This window comes from Sphaeramia orbicularis, chromosome 6, assembly GCF_902148855.1.
Source record: "Sphaeramia orbicularis chromosome 6, fSphaOr1.1, whole genome shotgun sequence".
In the NCBI taxonomy this organism is placed as follows: Eukaryota; Metazoa; Chordata; class Actinopteri; order Kurtiformes; family Apogonidae; genus Sphaeramia; species Sphaeramia orbicularis.
In genome coordinates this window covers 33590240-33609420 of record NC_043962.1, presented here as the reverse complement: position 1 = coordinate 33609420, position 19181 = coordinate 33590240, and the positions used below count along the sequence as shown (strand labels likewise).

Sequence of the window (19181 nt, the reverse complement as noted above, 5' to 3'; positions counted from 1 at the left end):
TGTGTCCTCCTTCTTTCTCAATAACTGCCTTCACACGCTTCCTGAAACTTGCGCAAGTGTTCCTCAAATATTCGGGTGACAACTTCTCCCATTCTTCTTTAATAGTATCTTCCAGACTTCCTCGTAATAGTTTTGTTCATAGTCATTCTCTTCTTTCCATTATAAACAGTCTTTATGGACACTCCAACTATTTTTGAAATCTCCTTTGGTGTGACGAGTGCATTCAGCAAATCACACACTCTTTGACGTTTGCTTTCCTGATTACTCATATGGGCAAAAGTTTCTGAAAAGGTATGGATAATAGTGTTAGGTATGATTATGACATCAATATATGTTTGGTTTCAAAACAACTGACGTCGTGCCTGCTGAGAAAAAACAACTAAATGTTCATTGTAAATTTTGCTTCCCCACCCTGTAAATAAATGAACCAGTAAATATGCATCTATTATAAACCAGAACATGCTGCACATTCACACAAAGGAAATTGTTTTACTTTAACCAGCCTGTTTTCAAACACCGTTTAACTTGTTTTCCTTTAAAAAAAAACGTCTTGAACAATGAGGTGGAACAGGTTAGTAGTAAACAAGTGGTTAATTTTTCCACCTTTTCTGTTAATGAGCAGCTGCTTATCTTCACTTTTCAATGGGGACCTGACTGTTCAGAGTCATCACGTTACTGATACAGGTTCAGAGGTGTCTAACGAAAGTACAAATACTTCATTACCTTGAGTATAAATTTTGGTTATCTATACTTTACTGGAGTAATTATTTTTCAGCCTACTTTTTACTTCTACATAGTGAATACGAGTGGTTTTTGTTGTTTAATTGCATGTGTTTTTCTTTTTAGTTGGTGCTGATTGGATGTTTTATGGCAGGAGGGGGGGGACTGTTGTCACGGCAACCGACCAGGAGGCAGACGATGAGGTCCAATAACAAACTAAGAATTTTAATGAGTGACTCTAAAGGGTTAAAGGGATGTTTTCTGTTTCCAGAGGATGAAGAAGGTCATTTATTGAAGAACCTTCTGTTCCACAGATCTGAGGACTGTTTGGACCAGTGTTTGGTTTGTCTTTCAATATCTTTCCCACTATTGTATTCTTTTATTTTTCTACATTTTTTCGATTTTTTTTTTTTTTGTCTTTTTATTTTTCTACATCAAGTGGTTAATTTTTCCACCTTTTCTGTTAATGAGCGGCTGCTTATCTTCACTTTTCAATGGGGGACGTGACTGTTCAGAGTCATCATGTTACTGATACAGGTTCAGAGGTGTCTAACGAAGTGCAAATACTTCATTACCTTAAGTATAAATTTTAGTTATCTATACTTTACTGGAGGTATTATTTTTCAGCCAACTTTTTACTTCTACTTGTTACATTTTCACTCATTTATCTGTATTTTCTCCTCACATTTAAAAAAAAGCCTCGTTACTCCTATTTCATTTCGGCTTGTCATCGTTCAAATATAATAAAACTTTCCAGATAAATCGCTCCATCTGAATAGAGTGAATCTGTGGTTGGATGAGAAGTATAAACATATACCATTCTGACACCCTATTGGTTTGTATATGATCCATCACATGTGACTTTTTGCACCATTCCAATACTTATATTCAACTAGTCATCACATCTTCTGCTCCATGAAACACGTTAATACTCAGTAGTGCACATATATGGTTCTTTAATACATTTACATTGGACTCAAATGTGTTCATTTTCAGTGTTCATATATGCAGCTGAAACAGGTAGACTAGTGCATCCCATATGTTTCAACATTAACATTTTAACCCTTTCATGCATGAATTATGAGAACCTTAATCAAGATTTGTTTCCTCTTTAGGCATGAAAAAAAACAATGTGATTGATTTTTTTTTTTTTTTCATGAACCTATTTTTCATGGAGTTCCAACAATGTCCACTCAGCTGGACACCATGCAGTTTTTATTTTTATTTAACCTTTACCCAGGGAAGAAATTAAGAACAGATTCTTACTTCCAAAGGCAGCCTGATGATCATTTACTGACGTACTGTGTGAAAACTATGAAATACTTTTTTTTTTTTTTTAAATGCTGCTACTCTGTTGTCACATTTTAACATACTAGAACCTCCTGAGACCCAGCAATGCATTTTTGTCCTCTGTAGGGCACAAGAGTTTTACAGCTTTATTATTAAAAAAAAACCAAACCAAAACAAAATGCTGTCCACTGCAAAGGACATTCCATAAATAATAAAAAAAAATCTATCTGAAAAAACTGGTGCATCATGCTGTTTCTAATCAAGACAATTATTTAATGTAAAAAAGCCAAAACTTTTCCTTTCCTGGGTCTCAGGAGGATGACACTAGTTATTACTCACTCAGATATGCAAAAAAAAAAAAAAAAAAAAAAATTGTTTAAAAAAAAAAAAACCCTGTTAATTACAGTCTAATAACAATTAGCAATTAATTTACACTCAGACATGTTCGTGCAGATCAGGTTGATTAAGAACAGGAAAGTTACAGTAATGGTATGAATTGCAGTGTATGGGATGGTGCATAAACGTCCACTGTGTTGGCTGATATGGAACTAAAACAACAAAATCCATGAAATATACAAGAGAACAGCTTTAAATAGCAGTCCACTGCAGTGACCACTATGCATGAAAGGGTTAATAGAACATTATAGTCATTAGTCATCAGCCTTTAGAAAAATGGAATAAGATCTATTTATTCTGGCTCACTGACAACCTTATAAACCCAATCTGGAATGAATTTAACCTATAGTGTTGCTGCTAGAGTTAACAAACAAAGAAACAAACCGAACCAAAAATAATACCCCTTGCTTCCTCTTCAGGGGGCGGGGTAAAAACATAGAGCAGTGTAAATGCTCTGAGGTGTTTTACGTTGTTTCTGAGGCTTTTTCAGGCAGTGTTAGTCATCTGAACACCCACTCGTACAGTAGTATGGATAAACTATGTGCTCTGAACAAGGTCACTTTACATGTAAATATAATGTTGGAGTGGACTGAACTCAAAGGATAACTGAATTCAAAAAGGACGCCAATACATCATCTACCTCAGGGGTCTCAAACTTATTTTCTTTCAGGGGCCACATTCAGCCCAATTTGATCTCCAGTGGGCCAGACCAGTAAAATAATAACATAATAACCAGAAATAATGACATCTTCAAATTTTTGTCTTTGTTTTAGTTTTAAAAAAAAATCCATTAAATTATGAAAATACTTACTTTATAAACTATCCAAACACAAAAGATATGAATAACCTGAAAAAACTGAAATTTTGTAAGAAAAATAAGTGCAATTTTAAAAATATTATGCCTCAACTTATCATTTCTACATGTGCATTATGTATCAGATCTACAAAGACACTAAACGCTTAGTAACAGGCAGAAAATGGTTAAAATCCTGCTAAATTTTCTTTAGACATTTCAGGTTGTTCATATTTGTTCAGGTTATTCACATTTAATTGTTACAGGATAGTTTGTAAATGTAAATATTTTCATAATTTAATGTTATTTTTTTGCACTAAAACAAAACAAAAAAATCAAGTTAATTGAAGATTTTTTTTGCTTAATTCAAGATTTTTTGCTAAATTTGAGATTTTTTTTAACTTAATTGAATATATATATATATATATATATATATATACAGGGGTTGGACAAAATAATGGAAACACCTTAAAAAAATCAACAAAATATAATTTAATATGGTGTAGGTCCGCCTTTTGCGGCAATTACAGCCTCAATTCTCCGAGGTATTGATTCATACAACTTGTGAATTGTTTCCAAAGGAATTTTAAGCCATTCTTCAGTTAGAATACCCTCCAACTCTTTTAGAGACGATGGCGGTGGAAATCGACGTCTTACTTGAATCTCTAAAACTGACCATAAATGCTCAATAATGTTGAGGTCTGGGGACTGTGCCGGCCATACGAGATGCTCAACTTCATTAGAATGTTCCTCATGCCATTCTTTAACAATTCTAGCTGTATGGATTGGGGCATTATCATCTTGAGGTGAAGGTGTTTCCATTATTTTGTCCAACCCCTGTATATATATACACACGTTTTTTTTTTGTTTTTTTTTTGCTTAATTCAAGGTTTTTTCCTTAATTCAAGCTTTTTTTTTTTTTTTTTTACTTAATTCAATTGAAGACTGGAATTTTTACATTTGGCAAAAACATCCCACTGGCCAGATTGGAACCTTTGGCGGGCCACATGTTTAGACCCCTGATCTACCTTTTTCATTAACGCTGTTATATTTAGCTTTCAGGTTATATAAAAAAATCTTCCAGTGTGAATTCACTAAGTGATGCTTTCAAAGTAGCTTCTCTAACACTGGTCATGTGATCTACTGTTATTAACACACCAACAGCTTATTATTAGATTATTAATTAATACAAACTGTCTGCTTCCTCAGTAGTAGCTGTTAAACCTTGTACCTGACGTGGATCCAAAGCCTCTCTTCCCTCACCACGGTAACAGCAGCACTGCAGTGATGCTGCAGGTTGAAGATGCCCGTTGTCATGGCGACGCATGAGCTCTATCCTTTTGAGATGAAATGTGAAATATTTAATTCAGCTGTTTGATATTTGGAGACGTGCAGATAATGTCACCCAGACTTCTCTTATGTACAGTTACATCTAAGAGAAAATATTCTGAAGTGTTTTCTTACATTAGAATCAAAACTATTTATATCAGAAAGAGATGTCGGAAAACTGGGGCTTGATCCAAGTCATGGAAAAATTATTAGACCACCCCTTGTTTTCTTCCATTTCTTGTTCATTTTAATGCCTGGTACAACTGAAGGTACATTTGTTTGGACAAATATAATGATAACAACAAAAATAGCTCATAAAAGTTTAATTTCATCTAGCCATTTTCCATGTGTTCTTGATAATAACCAAAATCACTTCAGTTCTTACATCAATATCTATAGCAGGGGTCTCAAACTCATTTTCTTTCAGGGGCCACATTCAGCCCCATTTGATCTCCAGTGGGCCGGACCAGTAAAATAATAACATAATAACCTATAAATAACGACACCTCCAAATTTTGACTGTTTTTAGTGCAAAAAAACCCCCCAAAACATTAAATTATGAAAATACTTACTTTTATAAACTATCCGAACAAAAAAAAATGTGAATAACCTGAAAAAAACTGAAATTTCTTAAGAAAAATAAGTGCAATTTTAACAATATTCTGCCTCAACTTATTATTTCTACATGTGCGTTATGGATCGGATCTACAAAGACACTAAATACTTCATAACAGGCAGAAAATGGTTAAAATTGGACTTAATGTTCTTTAGACATTTCAGGTTCATATTTGTCCAGGTTATTCACATTTTATTGTTAAAGGATAGTTTGCAAATGTAAATATTTTCATAATTTAATGTTATTTTTTGCACTAAAACAGACAACAATTTGAAGTTTATCGACATAATGTAATATTACTTTCACATCAAACCGAGAACAAAATATGGAGTCATTATTTTTTGTAGGTTATTATGTTATTATTTTACTTGACGTCATATTGGTCTGTACGTGGGACCTGAACTAAAATGAGCTCGACAGCCTTGACTGCGGAATTCAAATTCATCCCACGGGCCGGATTGGAACCTTTGGTGGGCCGCATGTTTGAGACCCCTGATCTATGGCATTGTACTGCCAAAAACAGTGCTTTTAGGCATTCCATGTTTTCTTTTCTGTCTGTTTTAGTCACATGATACATACAGGAGTTAGTACCTGATTGCGTAACCATTGTTTTTGATGACTTTTGGTCTAATATTTTTTTCCGCGACTGTATAGTACAATTAATTTCACTTAATTGAACAAACCAACACTTCTCTAATGTTGAATACTTAACCGTCTACATTTATGAATTTAAAGCTTTAAGATCTAAACTGTTTTTAGACTGTTATGAAACATATTCTCTTGGTTAGATGTGATAAATTCAACATAAATCACCATTTTTACTCATCTTTTTGTGTGGTTGTGATACAAAAATGTCAGTTTTTAAGTTTTCAGAGATGATGTTAAATATTTGGACATAATGACGTCATTAACTGAATGCAGATTTTCCGTCAAAAAATCTCTACAGACGTTTCCATGCCTGTCAGGGTTACACAGCATTTACAATTATATTCCAGTCGTAACCTTAGAAAAATAATCCTTAAACCTGTAACTCTGGTAATTCCATGATAACAGTTAAAAGGGGATCACAGAGAGGACATTTGTGCTTCCACTGAAAGTAATCTGTGTGTATTCAATTTACCATGTTTTTGAGGTTAACTGTGCAGAAGATGGAGGGATGTGTCCACGCTGTCCAATCAGAGATCATCGATAACGGAGGATGCACACTCCTGACCGGTCTGGCCTCTGTTCAATGAGGACGAAAACCACTGTTCACAGAAGATACAAACATTAACACATGGTCTTCTTCTGTTACTACAGTTATGGGATGATGAACTCTACAGTAGAAGATCAAATCAAAGCCTCGAATGTCCAGGAGAGGCTGTTTTTAGATTCAACTACATGTCTTTTAACTCCATTATTGTAGTTGAAACACAAACATCCTCTTATGGACACACACCCACACACACAAACAGACAAGTGCAATTCCCAAAAATATTCCCACAACTTTCATAGTCAACATAAACATTCAAACTCACACATTTCTTCTTCTGAAACCTCCTCATGACTTTTGGCTAAACCTGTGCAACCACCGAAACACATTTACAATGTTAGTTTGGATCATTAAAAGTTGCATATCATCGATGTTGGGTGGAAACCTCCTAAGTCTGGGGTGTCAAACTCCTTTTAGTTCACAGGCCAGATTCAGTCAAGTTTGATCTGGAGTGGGCCGAACCAGTAAAATAATAACATAATAATATATAAATAATGTCAACTCCAAACTTTTCTCTATGTTTTAAACCGAAAAAAGTAAATTTACACCGAAAAACGTAAATTTACATCATGAACAGGTTTACATCTACAAACTATCCTTTCAAAAGATGTGAATAACATGAAGAAACTGAAAAAATAAGTATGATTTTAACAATATTCTGCCTTGGTTTATCATTTACACATGTACATTATATATAACTTACAGATCACGGTGGATCTATAAATACACAAAACATTGAGTAACAGGCAGAATATTGTTAAAATTGTACTTACTTCTCTTAAGACATTTCAGATTGTTCATATTTGTTCAGGTTATACACATTTTTTGCAAAATTATACTTTGTTTTAGTGTAAATACATGAAATATTTACATTTACAAAGAGAAAAAAATTTTAAGTTGTCATTATTTATGTTATTATGATGGTATTTTATTGAATCCTGCCCACTTGAGATTGGTCGGAACCTGAACTAAAAGGATAGTTAATATTTTAGTGTAATTTTTGCATTTCACAAATTCATCCCAAGCGCCAGACTGGACCCGGGCCACATGTTTGACACCCGTGTCCCAAGTCCATTTTTGGTCTGTTTTTTTTTTTTTGGTCATAAAACTATTCTATTGGTCAGTCTTCACATTGGCCTGACGGTTTTAGAAACATTTAACCAATGAAAAGTGTTGAAAACAGCTTGTAACTACATCTGTTGAGTCCATTCATTTATTTACAATATACATCCGTTTTCCAGTTTTCGGAAAAATAACCGGTTTGGATAAAAGATGTTTCCACCAGACAGTAACGACATGCACTTATCCATAGTGTGTTCCCAACATTAGACGGGGTTCAGAATGGAGAACTGACCCAAACACTGAGCTTTGTCTGTGCTGGCTTATAATCAATACTGCGTAATTATTTATGGTTATATAATAGAAATACAGGCTCATAGGAAACAGCAATGTTTTACAATACAATCTAGAGCTGTGTGATCAGCTGAAGGACTTTCATTTTGTGCATGTTCACACACAAGGTCCTGTCTATAAACTGTACCTTTGTCACAATGACATCACAAGTCTTTTCCTAAACCCCATCATGTCCTGCTGCTCAAACCTAAGCATTTTGAGAATGTAACAGGTAAAAGAAGTTGACTTACCACACTGAAATTAAGAGACATTCTCAGTCACAGAGGGGCCATAGTTCCATAAATACCAGTATTTAGCAAGATGATGTATGAGGATTTTTCATGAGTCAAAGTTTAGGAAAATTGTCATAGTGCAAAGAAATCTACCTGATGCATAATAGAATAAAAAAAGAGATTCCAGCACGTCTATCTAGTGTTCAATGGTTTAAAAACAACACGTTTTCATATCCAACATCATGTTCTTGGAAAAGTACAATATACAACCTTCAGAAATCCAAACTAACCATTTAAGAGCAACCAGACGTCAGCAGCCGACGTCCTGTTCAGCAGAGACCATGTACAAGAGGGGACACCAGACAAGTTGTTGACCAAGTACAAATAAAAACAGAACAGACATTTATTGTGCCAGAATCTACTGTACATAGTCAGAAACATAATGTAGTGTACCATGTAATCCTTAGATACTGAAATTACAGCAGCATGTAGTGAATCATATAAAAAAGGGCTAAATGGAATGCTTTGTTCAGTAATACTGATTTGTACCATATAAGGAGAGGGAATGGGTGAGGAGGAGGAATGCAGTCCAGTCTTATTAACATAATAAACAACCCAAATGCACTGGAGAATGAGTGAAGGAAGAGAGGTATTATATTACCATAGGAATAAATTGGTATATGGCAAGTACCTAGGTTTAATTTCATTTGGGTCTACCCGACTTCATTTACAGGTAACCACACAAAAAGTCACTTTAATCGCTTTTTAAGACTTTCTCTGCTGGAGTCTCTTATTTGCGTCTCCATTCTGGAATATAAAGGCAGCACCTGCTGTGCTTCTGTGTATCGTACGTAGAAAAAAACAAAAACAAAAAAGGGTTAATAGGAAAAAGGTGCGTGGTCAGACAGTGCTTTTGGTCGGCAGCTCCGTGCTGTTGTGCCGCGTCTTGCGCGACGTGCCGTCATCACGCGGCCGAGCCTTCTGCAAGTTGGACATGGCGGCGGTGCGCTCAATGTCAATGAGGGCGTAGAGCTCCGTGCGGCGTGTGGGGGTAGTAGGGGGCAGCGGTGAGGTGGGGGTGCGTGGCGTTTGGGGGTTGCTGCCATCTGAGGCGCCCTTGTTCCCAGCGCTGGCGCTGTTGTCCATCTCTACCTCAATGTAGTTCAGAGTCTTGGGCGGCTCTGCGTGGCCCAGCAGCGGCGGCCGGCGGAAGTCAAAGTTGAAGATGGTTGGTCCGTCTGCGCGGCGGCGGGCCGTGTCAGGCCGGTGGGCGCTCAGAGGTGCTGTGACGTTCTCTGTATTAACGTAGTTGTGGGAGGTTTCGAGGGCAGCGGAGAGCGGGTGGGCGGACAGCGGGTGGGAGTAGGAGTGGTGCAGCAGGCCGTGGTGGTGGTGGTGGTTGTAGCCATTGAGCGAAGGCGTTTTCAGGCTGCTGTTGCTGCTGCTGCAGCAGCCGTTCTCCTCCTCCTCGGAGCTTGGCTTCCTGGCTTCCCACACCGGCGGCAGTGCCGGCAGGTTCTCGTAGTCCAGCAGGGCGGTGCGCCGCTGGGCCGAGTTATTGACATTCTGAACGTCGGGGGTGAGGGGGGGTGGGCGGTGGCGGCGAGGAGCTGAGGTTGGATTGGAGGAGGCGGTGGAGGAGGAGCCGTTGGAGTGTACGGGGGCCGGCTCGGCTTCGGAGGGGGCCTCCTTGGCACTTTGCTCAGTGTCCGTGTGGCCGTTAGTCTCTCCCGGCTCTCCCGGCTCCCCCGCCTCCTTCGCCTCCTTCTGCCTCTTCTCCTTCTCCATCAGCTGCCTCTGAACGGGGGTGGGGCCGAGCACAAACCGCACGCCCTGAGGCTCCAGCAGCACCTGGGGCTCCGGCTGAGAAGGGGGGGCCTGGGGCTCAGTGCGGACCCTGGGAGGAGGTGGAGGTGTCGGTGGACACTGTGACTGGGGAGAAGTGGGACTCTCCAGTGGCGTGGTGACCGTCAGCGGGCTGGGCTGGTCCTCCAGGAGACCCCTGGTGTTGACGTAGGTGTGAACCTGCACAGACAGAAAAAGGCAGCAGAGTTCTAGTCATCTACTTATGTCATTAAGCACCACTACTGGTGCTACAATAGTCCATTTCCTAACTGAGACAAAGACTTGAAGTGGCAGAATGTGAACCTGAGTTTACAGAGGTCTGAATTAGATTTGCTCAGGGCTAAAAATTTATGATGTCATTGGTTTGAGTGAAAGAACTGCATAATACACATTTTTATAGTGCAAACTGCAACTGGTATGGAGGTACTTGTACAGAAAATTAAAACCAAACTATGTGTAATATTTCTAATCAGATGAAGTGGAAATAGAAACTACTGAGCTGTAGTCTGAGGACAGTTTCATCTTTAGTGCCTTACCACTTCGTCTGTCACTAATAACGGGTGAGTGGACTCCTCCCCCACAGAGGGCAGACGGGTGCTCGCCACAGATGGGTGGCGAGTTGAAGGGTGAGACGGGGCGTCACCCACAGAGGGAAGCCTGGTCACACCATTTGGCACAGTGGGCACCGAGTAACCCAGAGCTACAGGAACACACAGATTCACTTCAATGACTTATTTGCATTTAGTTGAAATACACAAAAAAGGAATTTGACATGAATCACATAACAATACTTGCATGTTTTTACTGCTGTGTGTGTGCGTGTGCGTGAGTGCGTGTGTGTGTGTGTGTACCTGCAGGAGTGTGTGGTGTGTGTGCGGCCTGGTGGTTGGGCTCCAGCACGGCCTCTTCCACCACGCTGATGCTGTGGCTGTGCATCACCTCCTGCAGCATGTTGAAGATCTCCTCGGCCCGAGCACATTTGAAGGCAAAAATACCTGAACACACACACACAAAACAAAAGCACAAAAGTGTCAAAAAAAGAGAGCCTGTTCATGTAGTTTTTCAATGAGAGGTCCTTTCAGAAACAACGAACATCTGACGAGCACTACCATGAAACCCAGAAAGAAAAAGACAATCAAAAAAATGTAACTCAAATGAAATATAAGACAGGTCTGATGTCATATTTCCATTAACAGAATAAATAAAATCCACCTCAAACCCATCTCTGAAAACCTCTGTTGATCTAATCTTCACTGAGGCTGATCTGCTGCAAGTTTTACTTTGAGGACAAAATGAGAATGTGACTGCTGCTAAAAGATGTGGTTGACAAAAGCAAGCATTTAGATAAACAAATTAAATTTTCCAAAATTAGAAATGCATGCCAGAAATGTTAAAATAATGCTTTTTTTTCCCCCAATTGCATGTGCGCTATTATTATAATTTACACAAAAAGCAGTGGATTTTACACTGAAACTACTTAAAAACTAAACTTTCACTGTCCTCTACTCATGTAGGCTGGCAACTAACAACTACATTCATTACGGATTAATCATTTAGTCGAACACCTTCCGAAAATAGCAAAAAAATACCCATGAGGTCCAGAGTGATGTGTTCAAATTGCTTTTCTGCTCCACAGGTTTATGATCAAATGAAGAAAAAGCTTCAAACTTAATGTTCTATCAGTGTTGCTAGTATGCAATAATTACCCTTATGAATTTATTCCGTCCCCTGAACTTATATTTGTATGTATGATAAATACTGTCACAAGTACTAATGTGTGATTATTTCATTTTGTGTACTCAGTCTAGACTATAAAGAACAACTGTAAACTCTAACAGAAGAAAATGGGCCTGTTATCAGCTCTTTCCTAGACCAGATTAAATGCACACACTAACCCTGAACATACTGTACTACATTCAATCATAGGTGAGAAATATCAGACGGGTACAATGACGTATTATTGATTAAACTTTTGATACCACATTTAGCCAAAGCCTTGATAAATAAAGAACTTAAATTCTAAATAAATTGTTTACACTGACCCTCTTCTATGCTGGTCTCTTCTCATGTGACATCTTTCAGCTAATAATGACCATTTATCAAATCCTCTTTACAAACAAGAAATGTAGGTATTTTATATTGAATTCAGTGAGTTAATTACCAAGTGTAATGCAGTTGTCATTATCTTACAAGTTACCTCCAGTGTGGAAATAGGAGTCAATTCTAGAGGCTGTATGTAAATCAAGCTGATAAGATAAACATGTTTAATTTCTATGTGGATGTAGAATATGCTACAGATTGTGATGGTTTAGTTTACCTTTACAGCCTTGACTTTATTGAACTGCTTCGCTTTTGTTGTTTTGTTGGACATAATTACTTGACAACGCTGAAAGAATATGTCCTTCCATGAACAATATAAGTATGTTAGGAATTTTTTTTTCCATCTTAATAAAGGATCAATGAATTTACAGGCAATGTAAAAAAATTGTTTTAATGATTACATGTTTTGTGAACATTTATGCCTTTTCTTGGATGTGACTCATTAAAGCATTGAGAAGTTTACATTAGTTTTCAAGTAAAATGTTCCATTACACATATAAGGTCTTTACCTAAAAGCATGTTTTCTGACTTAATTTTGCAAATCATCACCTTTGATATGACACTGGAATTTAAACACTTCATCTGTAACCAATTGCAGTTTAATTTATTTTGCAATCTATTTATGTAATTAATGTGTTACAGCATTAGATGCAACTCCTTAACAATAATCCTTGTGTACTTTTCAATATGTTCGTTACTGTAGCACTGCGCCCAAGAGAAATTTCTCTTTAGGGATGATGGTTAAGTTTAATTTACTCAAATAGTCAAAATACAATAATATTAAGCCTCTGGAAAAAAAAAAACAAAAAAAATTAATATATCTCATCTGGCAATGCTGTTGTTTGAAACTCAAATACTCAGTCATTTCTGCACTTATTTGAGACAAAGTGATGGGCATGTTGTAATTTTCAACATTTCAAGAGAAGTGGCAGTGATTTATTAGTAATGAAATAAGTGTTTGTAGCCTGACCATTAGTCCTTTCAGGTCCCTATCAGAGGGCAGATCTGAGGGAAGAACTAAGGGAGGATAAAGACAGACAAACCACCATCAAACAGGTCAAAAAAAAAATTTAACCAAGGTCATGGCAACACATCAAGGACAAACCACGCATGGCCCAGTTGCTGAGACTGAGAGTAATCACACTGCAGGGAGACACTGCACACAGGGAGAAACACAGCACAGGGTTGATTCCCAGTGTGACGGTACACAACACACACCTCCATTTACAGCTATCGATACTGTACGTCTGATCACATACTGGGTGGTCGGGGTATGAATGAGAAGAGGGGGGATACGGCGTGCCTGAGACTTACCACACCCACGAACCTACTGAACCCCTCCCAAACCCCCAGCTCTCGCCACCTCATCCTTATGACAGCATGGGATCCAAAAATAATGGCACAATAAAGGTGTGTCATGGCAGAGTCAGAAACATGTGATTTGTGACAGATTGACAACAAAATTCAACAGCAATGCAAAGATGAAGCCGTAGACCAAGGTCACCCCTAAGGCCCTGCATGAAATACTGTTGATTCAAAGGACAATACAGTCTCATTTTCTATTGGAGACAGTTAAACTCCTCTGAAATGTGTTTTAATGCAATATTCAGAAAAGCGTTTTTGCTGCTTCAACATTGGGCCGAGTAATGGAAAGATACAGACATTTATCCAGGCGTCCAAAGGCATTACATATTTAGATTTAGTGCCGTTTAAGACCGTTTTCGTACTAATTTTTAACCACTACTAAAGTTCGTGTTGTAGGAAAATCATCTTTTAGAAGGAGGGAAGGACTAATAGTTTTATAACACCAGAAAACTATACATTTACATATAAGAACTTGACTTACTCCAGGAAAGACATTTATCTTTGACTTTATTAATTAAGCCAAACAAATCAATGTTTGTGGCAGTTAAGAAAACTGAAGACTCATTTAACAACTTCTTGGGCCTTATTTAAAAAACTGAATTCAATAAATTTTAAGACTTTTTCAACCAAATGTAGCTTATTTTGTTTAAATCAGGTGCTTCTGCGCAAGATGAACCTTTTGATACTTGGAACCGTGAAGAGAAAATGCCTATTTTTTGTGTTCACTAGAAGAACTGGTGACTACAATGCTGCCACACTTCTATCCATGCTGTTTTAAGGGTCTATTTTTAGCTCCTGTTTCTGGGTAGATAAATATTTCATTTATTATTTAATCTACTAAGGAAAAAGCACTTGCAACTATTTTAATAACTGATTAACTTCTTCTCAAATGAGCCACTTTTTTTGTCTTCAGGTAAGTCAGTAAAACATTTACACTGTTTGGGGGACAAAGCAGTCTGAAGACCCCACAGGAAATTTTCAATGCCTTTGTTTTTTTTTTACAGGGCAAACAATTTGATTTCATAAATTGATTAATAAAAAGAAAAGTTAAGATACATCAGATAATTGATAAACAGAATAATTGATAGTGTCACTTTGACTCACTAGACGAATCTACGTATATCCACTCAAAATGTAAGTTTGTATACACTGGTGATACTGGATACATCAACTCCAAGTCCAGCATAACTTTGCTCCTGCATTTCCTGTCAACACTTCTTCATTCATAACAGCTGCATCAATGTACAGTTCTGTTTCTGTCTGATTTATGATTAAAAGAAGGTGAATAGTTCATCTTATTTTGTGGGTCTTCAACATACTATCCTGTGTAGGAAACTATTTTCTTTTGTAAGTCTCTTTTTGATTCTTTATGATTTTGTGTTGATATAAGCCATACATGTAACCCTCCCAAACTGTATTAACAGAAGAATACAACAAATATGTTTAGATCACAAGCTTGCAGATTTTTTTCACCAAAAACATAAAAAACAGAGGCATCTACTGTTGTAAAACCACTGAATATGCTCACATTTTTCCCCAGTTTCTAAGGAAAAAGCAGACTTTATTTTATCTCAAAGTTATTCATTTATGTACCTTGGCCTGTCTGGCAGCGTCGGCCGCTCTCAAAAGAGAAGAGGTTGGAGTCGTAGCCATAGCGCCGTAGGCACAGGTAGGGCCACCTGACGTCGTCACGGCGATGGGTGTGGAGGACCAGCTCGGCATCGGTCAGCTCCATCACGCCAGAGCCCAGCTCGTTCCCATCGTCGTCCACGTTGATCACCTTTATGACCAGACACAAGTTAAGTAAAGGAAACAAAAACCCCTGACACATTTATTTATAACATGTTGCTTTGTTGTTGTTTTTTTAATGAAATGTAGCAGCAACAAAGAAATTCTAGTGTTTGTTAGTACTAGACTCTTAAAACAAATGACCATAGATACATCAAATAGTATTAGATAAGAAAAGTTGGACAGAATGGGAAAAAAAATGAATGTTTAATTATTTCTGTCATTGATGATTCATGATTTTAACTGACTTTAATCTGCTTTTTCAGTAAATCTGATAGAAATTCAGTACTTCTACAAAAAAAAAAAAAAAAAAAGCAAAATGGATGTACTTTCTGAAAACTACAGATAAATGAGTCATTCTGATTCATTCTTTTGATTACTGTGAAGACTCAACAACAACCACATCCAGAGAATAAAAGGGCCAAAGTTCAACATTAACTAAAAAAAGTTAGGTCCCACAAATTCAGCATAAATTTTCAGGTTAACTTTTCAAGCAAATTAATGGCATGACCTTGGTACATATTATTTATAAATTTCACTAGGTAAAATAAATGATGATTACCACTTATCAAAACCTAACGTAAATCTAAAAAAAGGCATCAATAAGGTCTCAGAAATGTAACACAACCAAAGTGAGGGAAAAAAAACACCTTTGAAAATGAGAAAATGTAATCAGCAGAGTTTGTGAAACCTCCTAACCACAATCATTAGTGAATAATCCAGGGTGTGGGTTGACAGACTCCTACGGACTGCGAGGCTGGTGTTGAGGCAGGCTGCAGCAGGAACTCACCTTGAATTTACTTTGATGATTATCTGGAATTGACTCTTTCTCTGGACAGCTTAAACAGCTACCCATGGCTTCTTCAGAGCACCATCTGATGTCTAGAAGGAAAGAGCGCAAGAAGCTTGAGCCATATCAGAAGAGCGTTTAAGAAAATATGCAGACATTACATTCAAGATGCTACGTCACTCACCTAGATCCTGCCACCAGTCGCCCTGGTTCCATCTTCAGAGCTGGAGGGACACTCATTCTTTTCTTGCTTTGCAAACATGAACTGCGAAAAAATTGAAAATTGTTTGATGATAAGCAAAAAGATGATGATGAAAAAAAGAAAAAAATATGAGGAAAATAATCAAATTGGGAGGATAAAACCAGAAAATGTGACTAAGAATTTTTTTTTTTTTTTTACCAATTACCAAGACTCAAATTCAGCTAATTTGTAGTTGATTAAATTATTTGATTTATTTATGAATAATTGACAGAGTTAAGGAATCAGGAAACACTGGACATGCTGGTTTCATCATTCTACATGTTAATGTATTAAATAGTTTAAATTTTGCAAATATGAGAAAACATAGAACAACATTAGGCCATGATTACCAACACTTGCATTTGCCATCTTTCTTTTTTCCCCCCCAACATTACAGGCCCATTATAACATTAAACTACAGTAAATAGGTAATTGGCTTATTTTTTTGCAGAATCTTACTTAATTTGTTTAACTATCATTAAAGCTGTTCCACAAATGTCACTTTGTCGTGCTTCTGCTTTTTGGGTCTACTTTTAATTTATTTATTTTAACTGGAGAATGGTTGGTAAAATTTCATCTCATCCTATTATAAAGACAAAGACCATTCTGATTATGACCTGAAAATGAAACGATGGAAAAAATGTAATCACATACAGGTCTGCTGAAAATAGAGTGGGGTGCCTGCTTTTAAAATATTTATAGAAGTCTGTGTAGTATAAAGAAAGATATGAATTATAACAGTTCCAATAGTGTTTTTCAACCAAAACACCAGTTACTGAACTATAGGGTTTCATTTTTTTAATAACCTGTACAAATCCAGTTAAAATCTTTCTGCTGCCACTTTCACATAACCAATAGTGGAAGGTAACCAAATACTTTTAGTCCAGTACTCTGCATGAGTGTAAATTTGACAGAAATTCTTGTAATTCACATGACTTCTATTTTTTGCAGCTATATACTTGTACTCCACAACATCTCAGAGTTAAATATCGTACTTTTTTACTCCAGTGTCTGACAGCTTTACTTCATTTTCAGAGAGCAGTATTTCATCCCCTTCGCACCCAGTAAAAGCCTGAAGGATGAATAGTTCCTTTAGCTACAGCTTGAGTTTAGACTCCTCCAAATTCTAAAGCCAAGCAAATTCTTTAAAAACCCTCTTGGATTAGCTGGGATGTGTATTGTCACAAAGCTGACAGCAGAACTGTTTTTCTGTGCTCACGAAAAGTAGACTTTTTAGAAATATGTGGTTCTCACAGGACGAGGACAATACAAATATAGGGTGATTTTACACAATATAATACAGCACTGCTGTAGATCAAACTACTCAACAGTATGTAAAACAAGTATATTTAAATTAGGTCAACACTTAACACCAACAGCAGTAAAATACAGCATATACATTCATGCAGCAGTAATAAGCCTAAAAATATCATATACAACAGTAAAATGTAGAGTACATTATAACCAGTGATGGAATCCTACCACTTTTACACAAATACGTTTTAGTTCTAGAAGTTAATTACAAATATTCTTGATTACTTTGTTGAATCACATTGCAATTATCAAAAACAAATCAAATATTAATGTACAATGTATGTTGATAGACTCATTTACTCAGTAATACATATAGTAAGAATTACTGGCTATAACATTAAAGATGAACACATGCATGCATTGATAGTTATAATCTAGTGGTAAACATCCTTGTAAAATAGATGATCTACTCTTGACTTTTCGTACTTCAGGGGTATTTTGTTGGTAATGATGACATACGTTTACTTAAGCATTGGTATGCAGGCGTTGACATGTAGTGGAGTATTTTTTTAAGCCTGCTTTAACTTTAAATCAGAGATATAGGTGTTACATCCACCACTATAAGTAACATACAAACAGGCAAAAATACTTTAGGATGAATGTTTTCAGTTAACGACCATTTATGGGTGTTTACCAACCATGCAGCTCAAATAAACACAAATGAACTAATCAGCTGTTCGAGCAGGCTAACTAACTTAGTCAGGCTGGTAACTAAGTTAGAGAAGTTTTGAAGGTAACTGCGGGGGCAGCTGCTGTTGGAATAACTTTGTAATTAGCCAGAGCCAGCTTCATTCGCTCAGTATGGTATGAGAGTGTAATGGCAGCTAGTTAGCACAGAGCTAAGCTGACCTCTCTGCTGGTTGAATAAGCTAACACAGATTTCAGCTACCTAATTAGCTCGGAGGCTACAGTTAGCGTCCCGAGAACACACCGACGCATTCACTTTACTCTCCACTATGTACATGTAAATAGACTAACGATGCCGTAAAACAATACTTACCAGGTAACGTTCGTATGTTGAACTAAAGCATCCAATTTTTTCGGACATTCACACACTTGGCGAACAGCTCCGGGGCCAGTAAACCCAACAAGCCAGCTAGCGTTAGCCCGCTGCTACACCAGCAGATCCTCCATCTTTCCTCTGCGGTGCTAGAGCGCCAAAAAAACAATCACAACTTCTTTCAAAGGTGTCTAACGCTCATGTCTGCGGAAATGAAACAATGAAAGACGGCTCAAATCCATCGATAGTCCTTCGTGTTTCACTGCAAGGTAAGGGGTTCCGTCCAAATACTGTTTTTTCTCACAGAAAACCAAGTTTGCTGTGGTCGCACCGTCTTTGATCCTGCTAGCCTGTTGGGCTAAATCTCTGCAACTTGGCTAAACTTCCGAGAGTTACAGGCAGCAGGAATCTCCAATGTGGTGAAGGCTCGGCAAACTGCGCATGCGCACGATGTGTGGTTTGGGATAGCCAGGGCCTCTCCCAGGAGGGACATAATGAATGACTAATAGAAAGTAATGGCATGCCAGTCATGCAATCTTAAAAAACATAATTACTTGTTTTATTGAAACACCCACAAAAATGCGTCATGATAAGTCATATACACAGTATAATTTTTACACTACCAGTCGAAACCTTTAAAACACCTCCATTATGTCATTTAGATTTAGTCTGAACATAAAAACAAGAAAGGAGATGGAAGAAATGTAGAAATACTGC

The 19181-nt window shown here is 37.4% G+C and overlaps 1 protein-coding gene across 2 annotated transcripts; it reads right to left on the bottom strand.

Annotated features, from left to right (window-relative positions):
- Positions 1–7875: 7875 nt before the first annotated feature.
- LOC115420794 (fibroblast growth factor receptor substrate 2-like) lies at positions 7876–18960 on the bottom strand. 2 transcript variants are annotated; one of them, XM_030136325.1, is made up of 7 exons: positions 18465–18960; positions 16094–16174; positions 15910–16001; positions 14925–15111; positions 10718–10861; positions 10403–10566; positions 7876–10046 (listed from the first exon to the last, which is right to left on the bottom strand). In XM_030136325.1, the coding sequence occupies exons 3-7, from the start codon at positions 15973–15975 to the stop codon at positions 8922–8924; spliced, it is 1686 nt and encodes a 561-aa protein (XP_029992185.1). In that variant the 5' UTR covers positions 15976–16001; positions 16094–16174; positions 18465–18960; the 3' UTR covers positions 7876–8921. The 2 variants fall into 2 exon arrangements, with proteins under 2 accessions (XP_029992185.1, XP_029992186.1); XM_030136326.1 differs by lacking the exons at positions 15910–16001; positions 16094–16174; positions 18465–18960 and adding an exon at positions 13281–13335 and having other exon boundaries at positions 14925–15038.
- Positions 18961–19181: the final 221 nt, after the last annotated feature.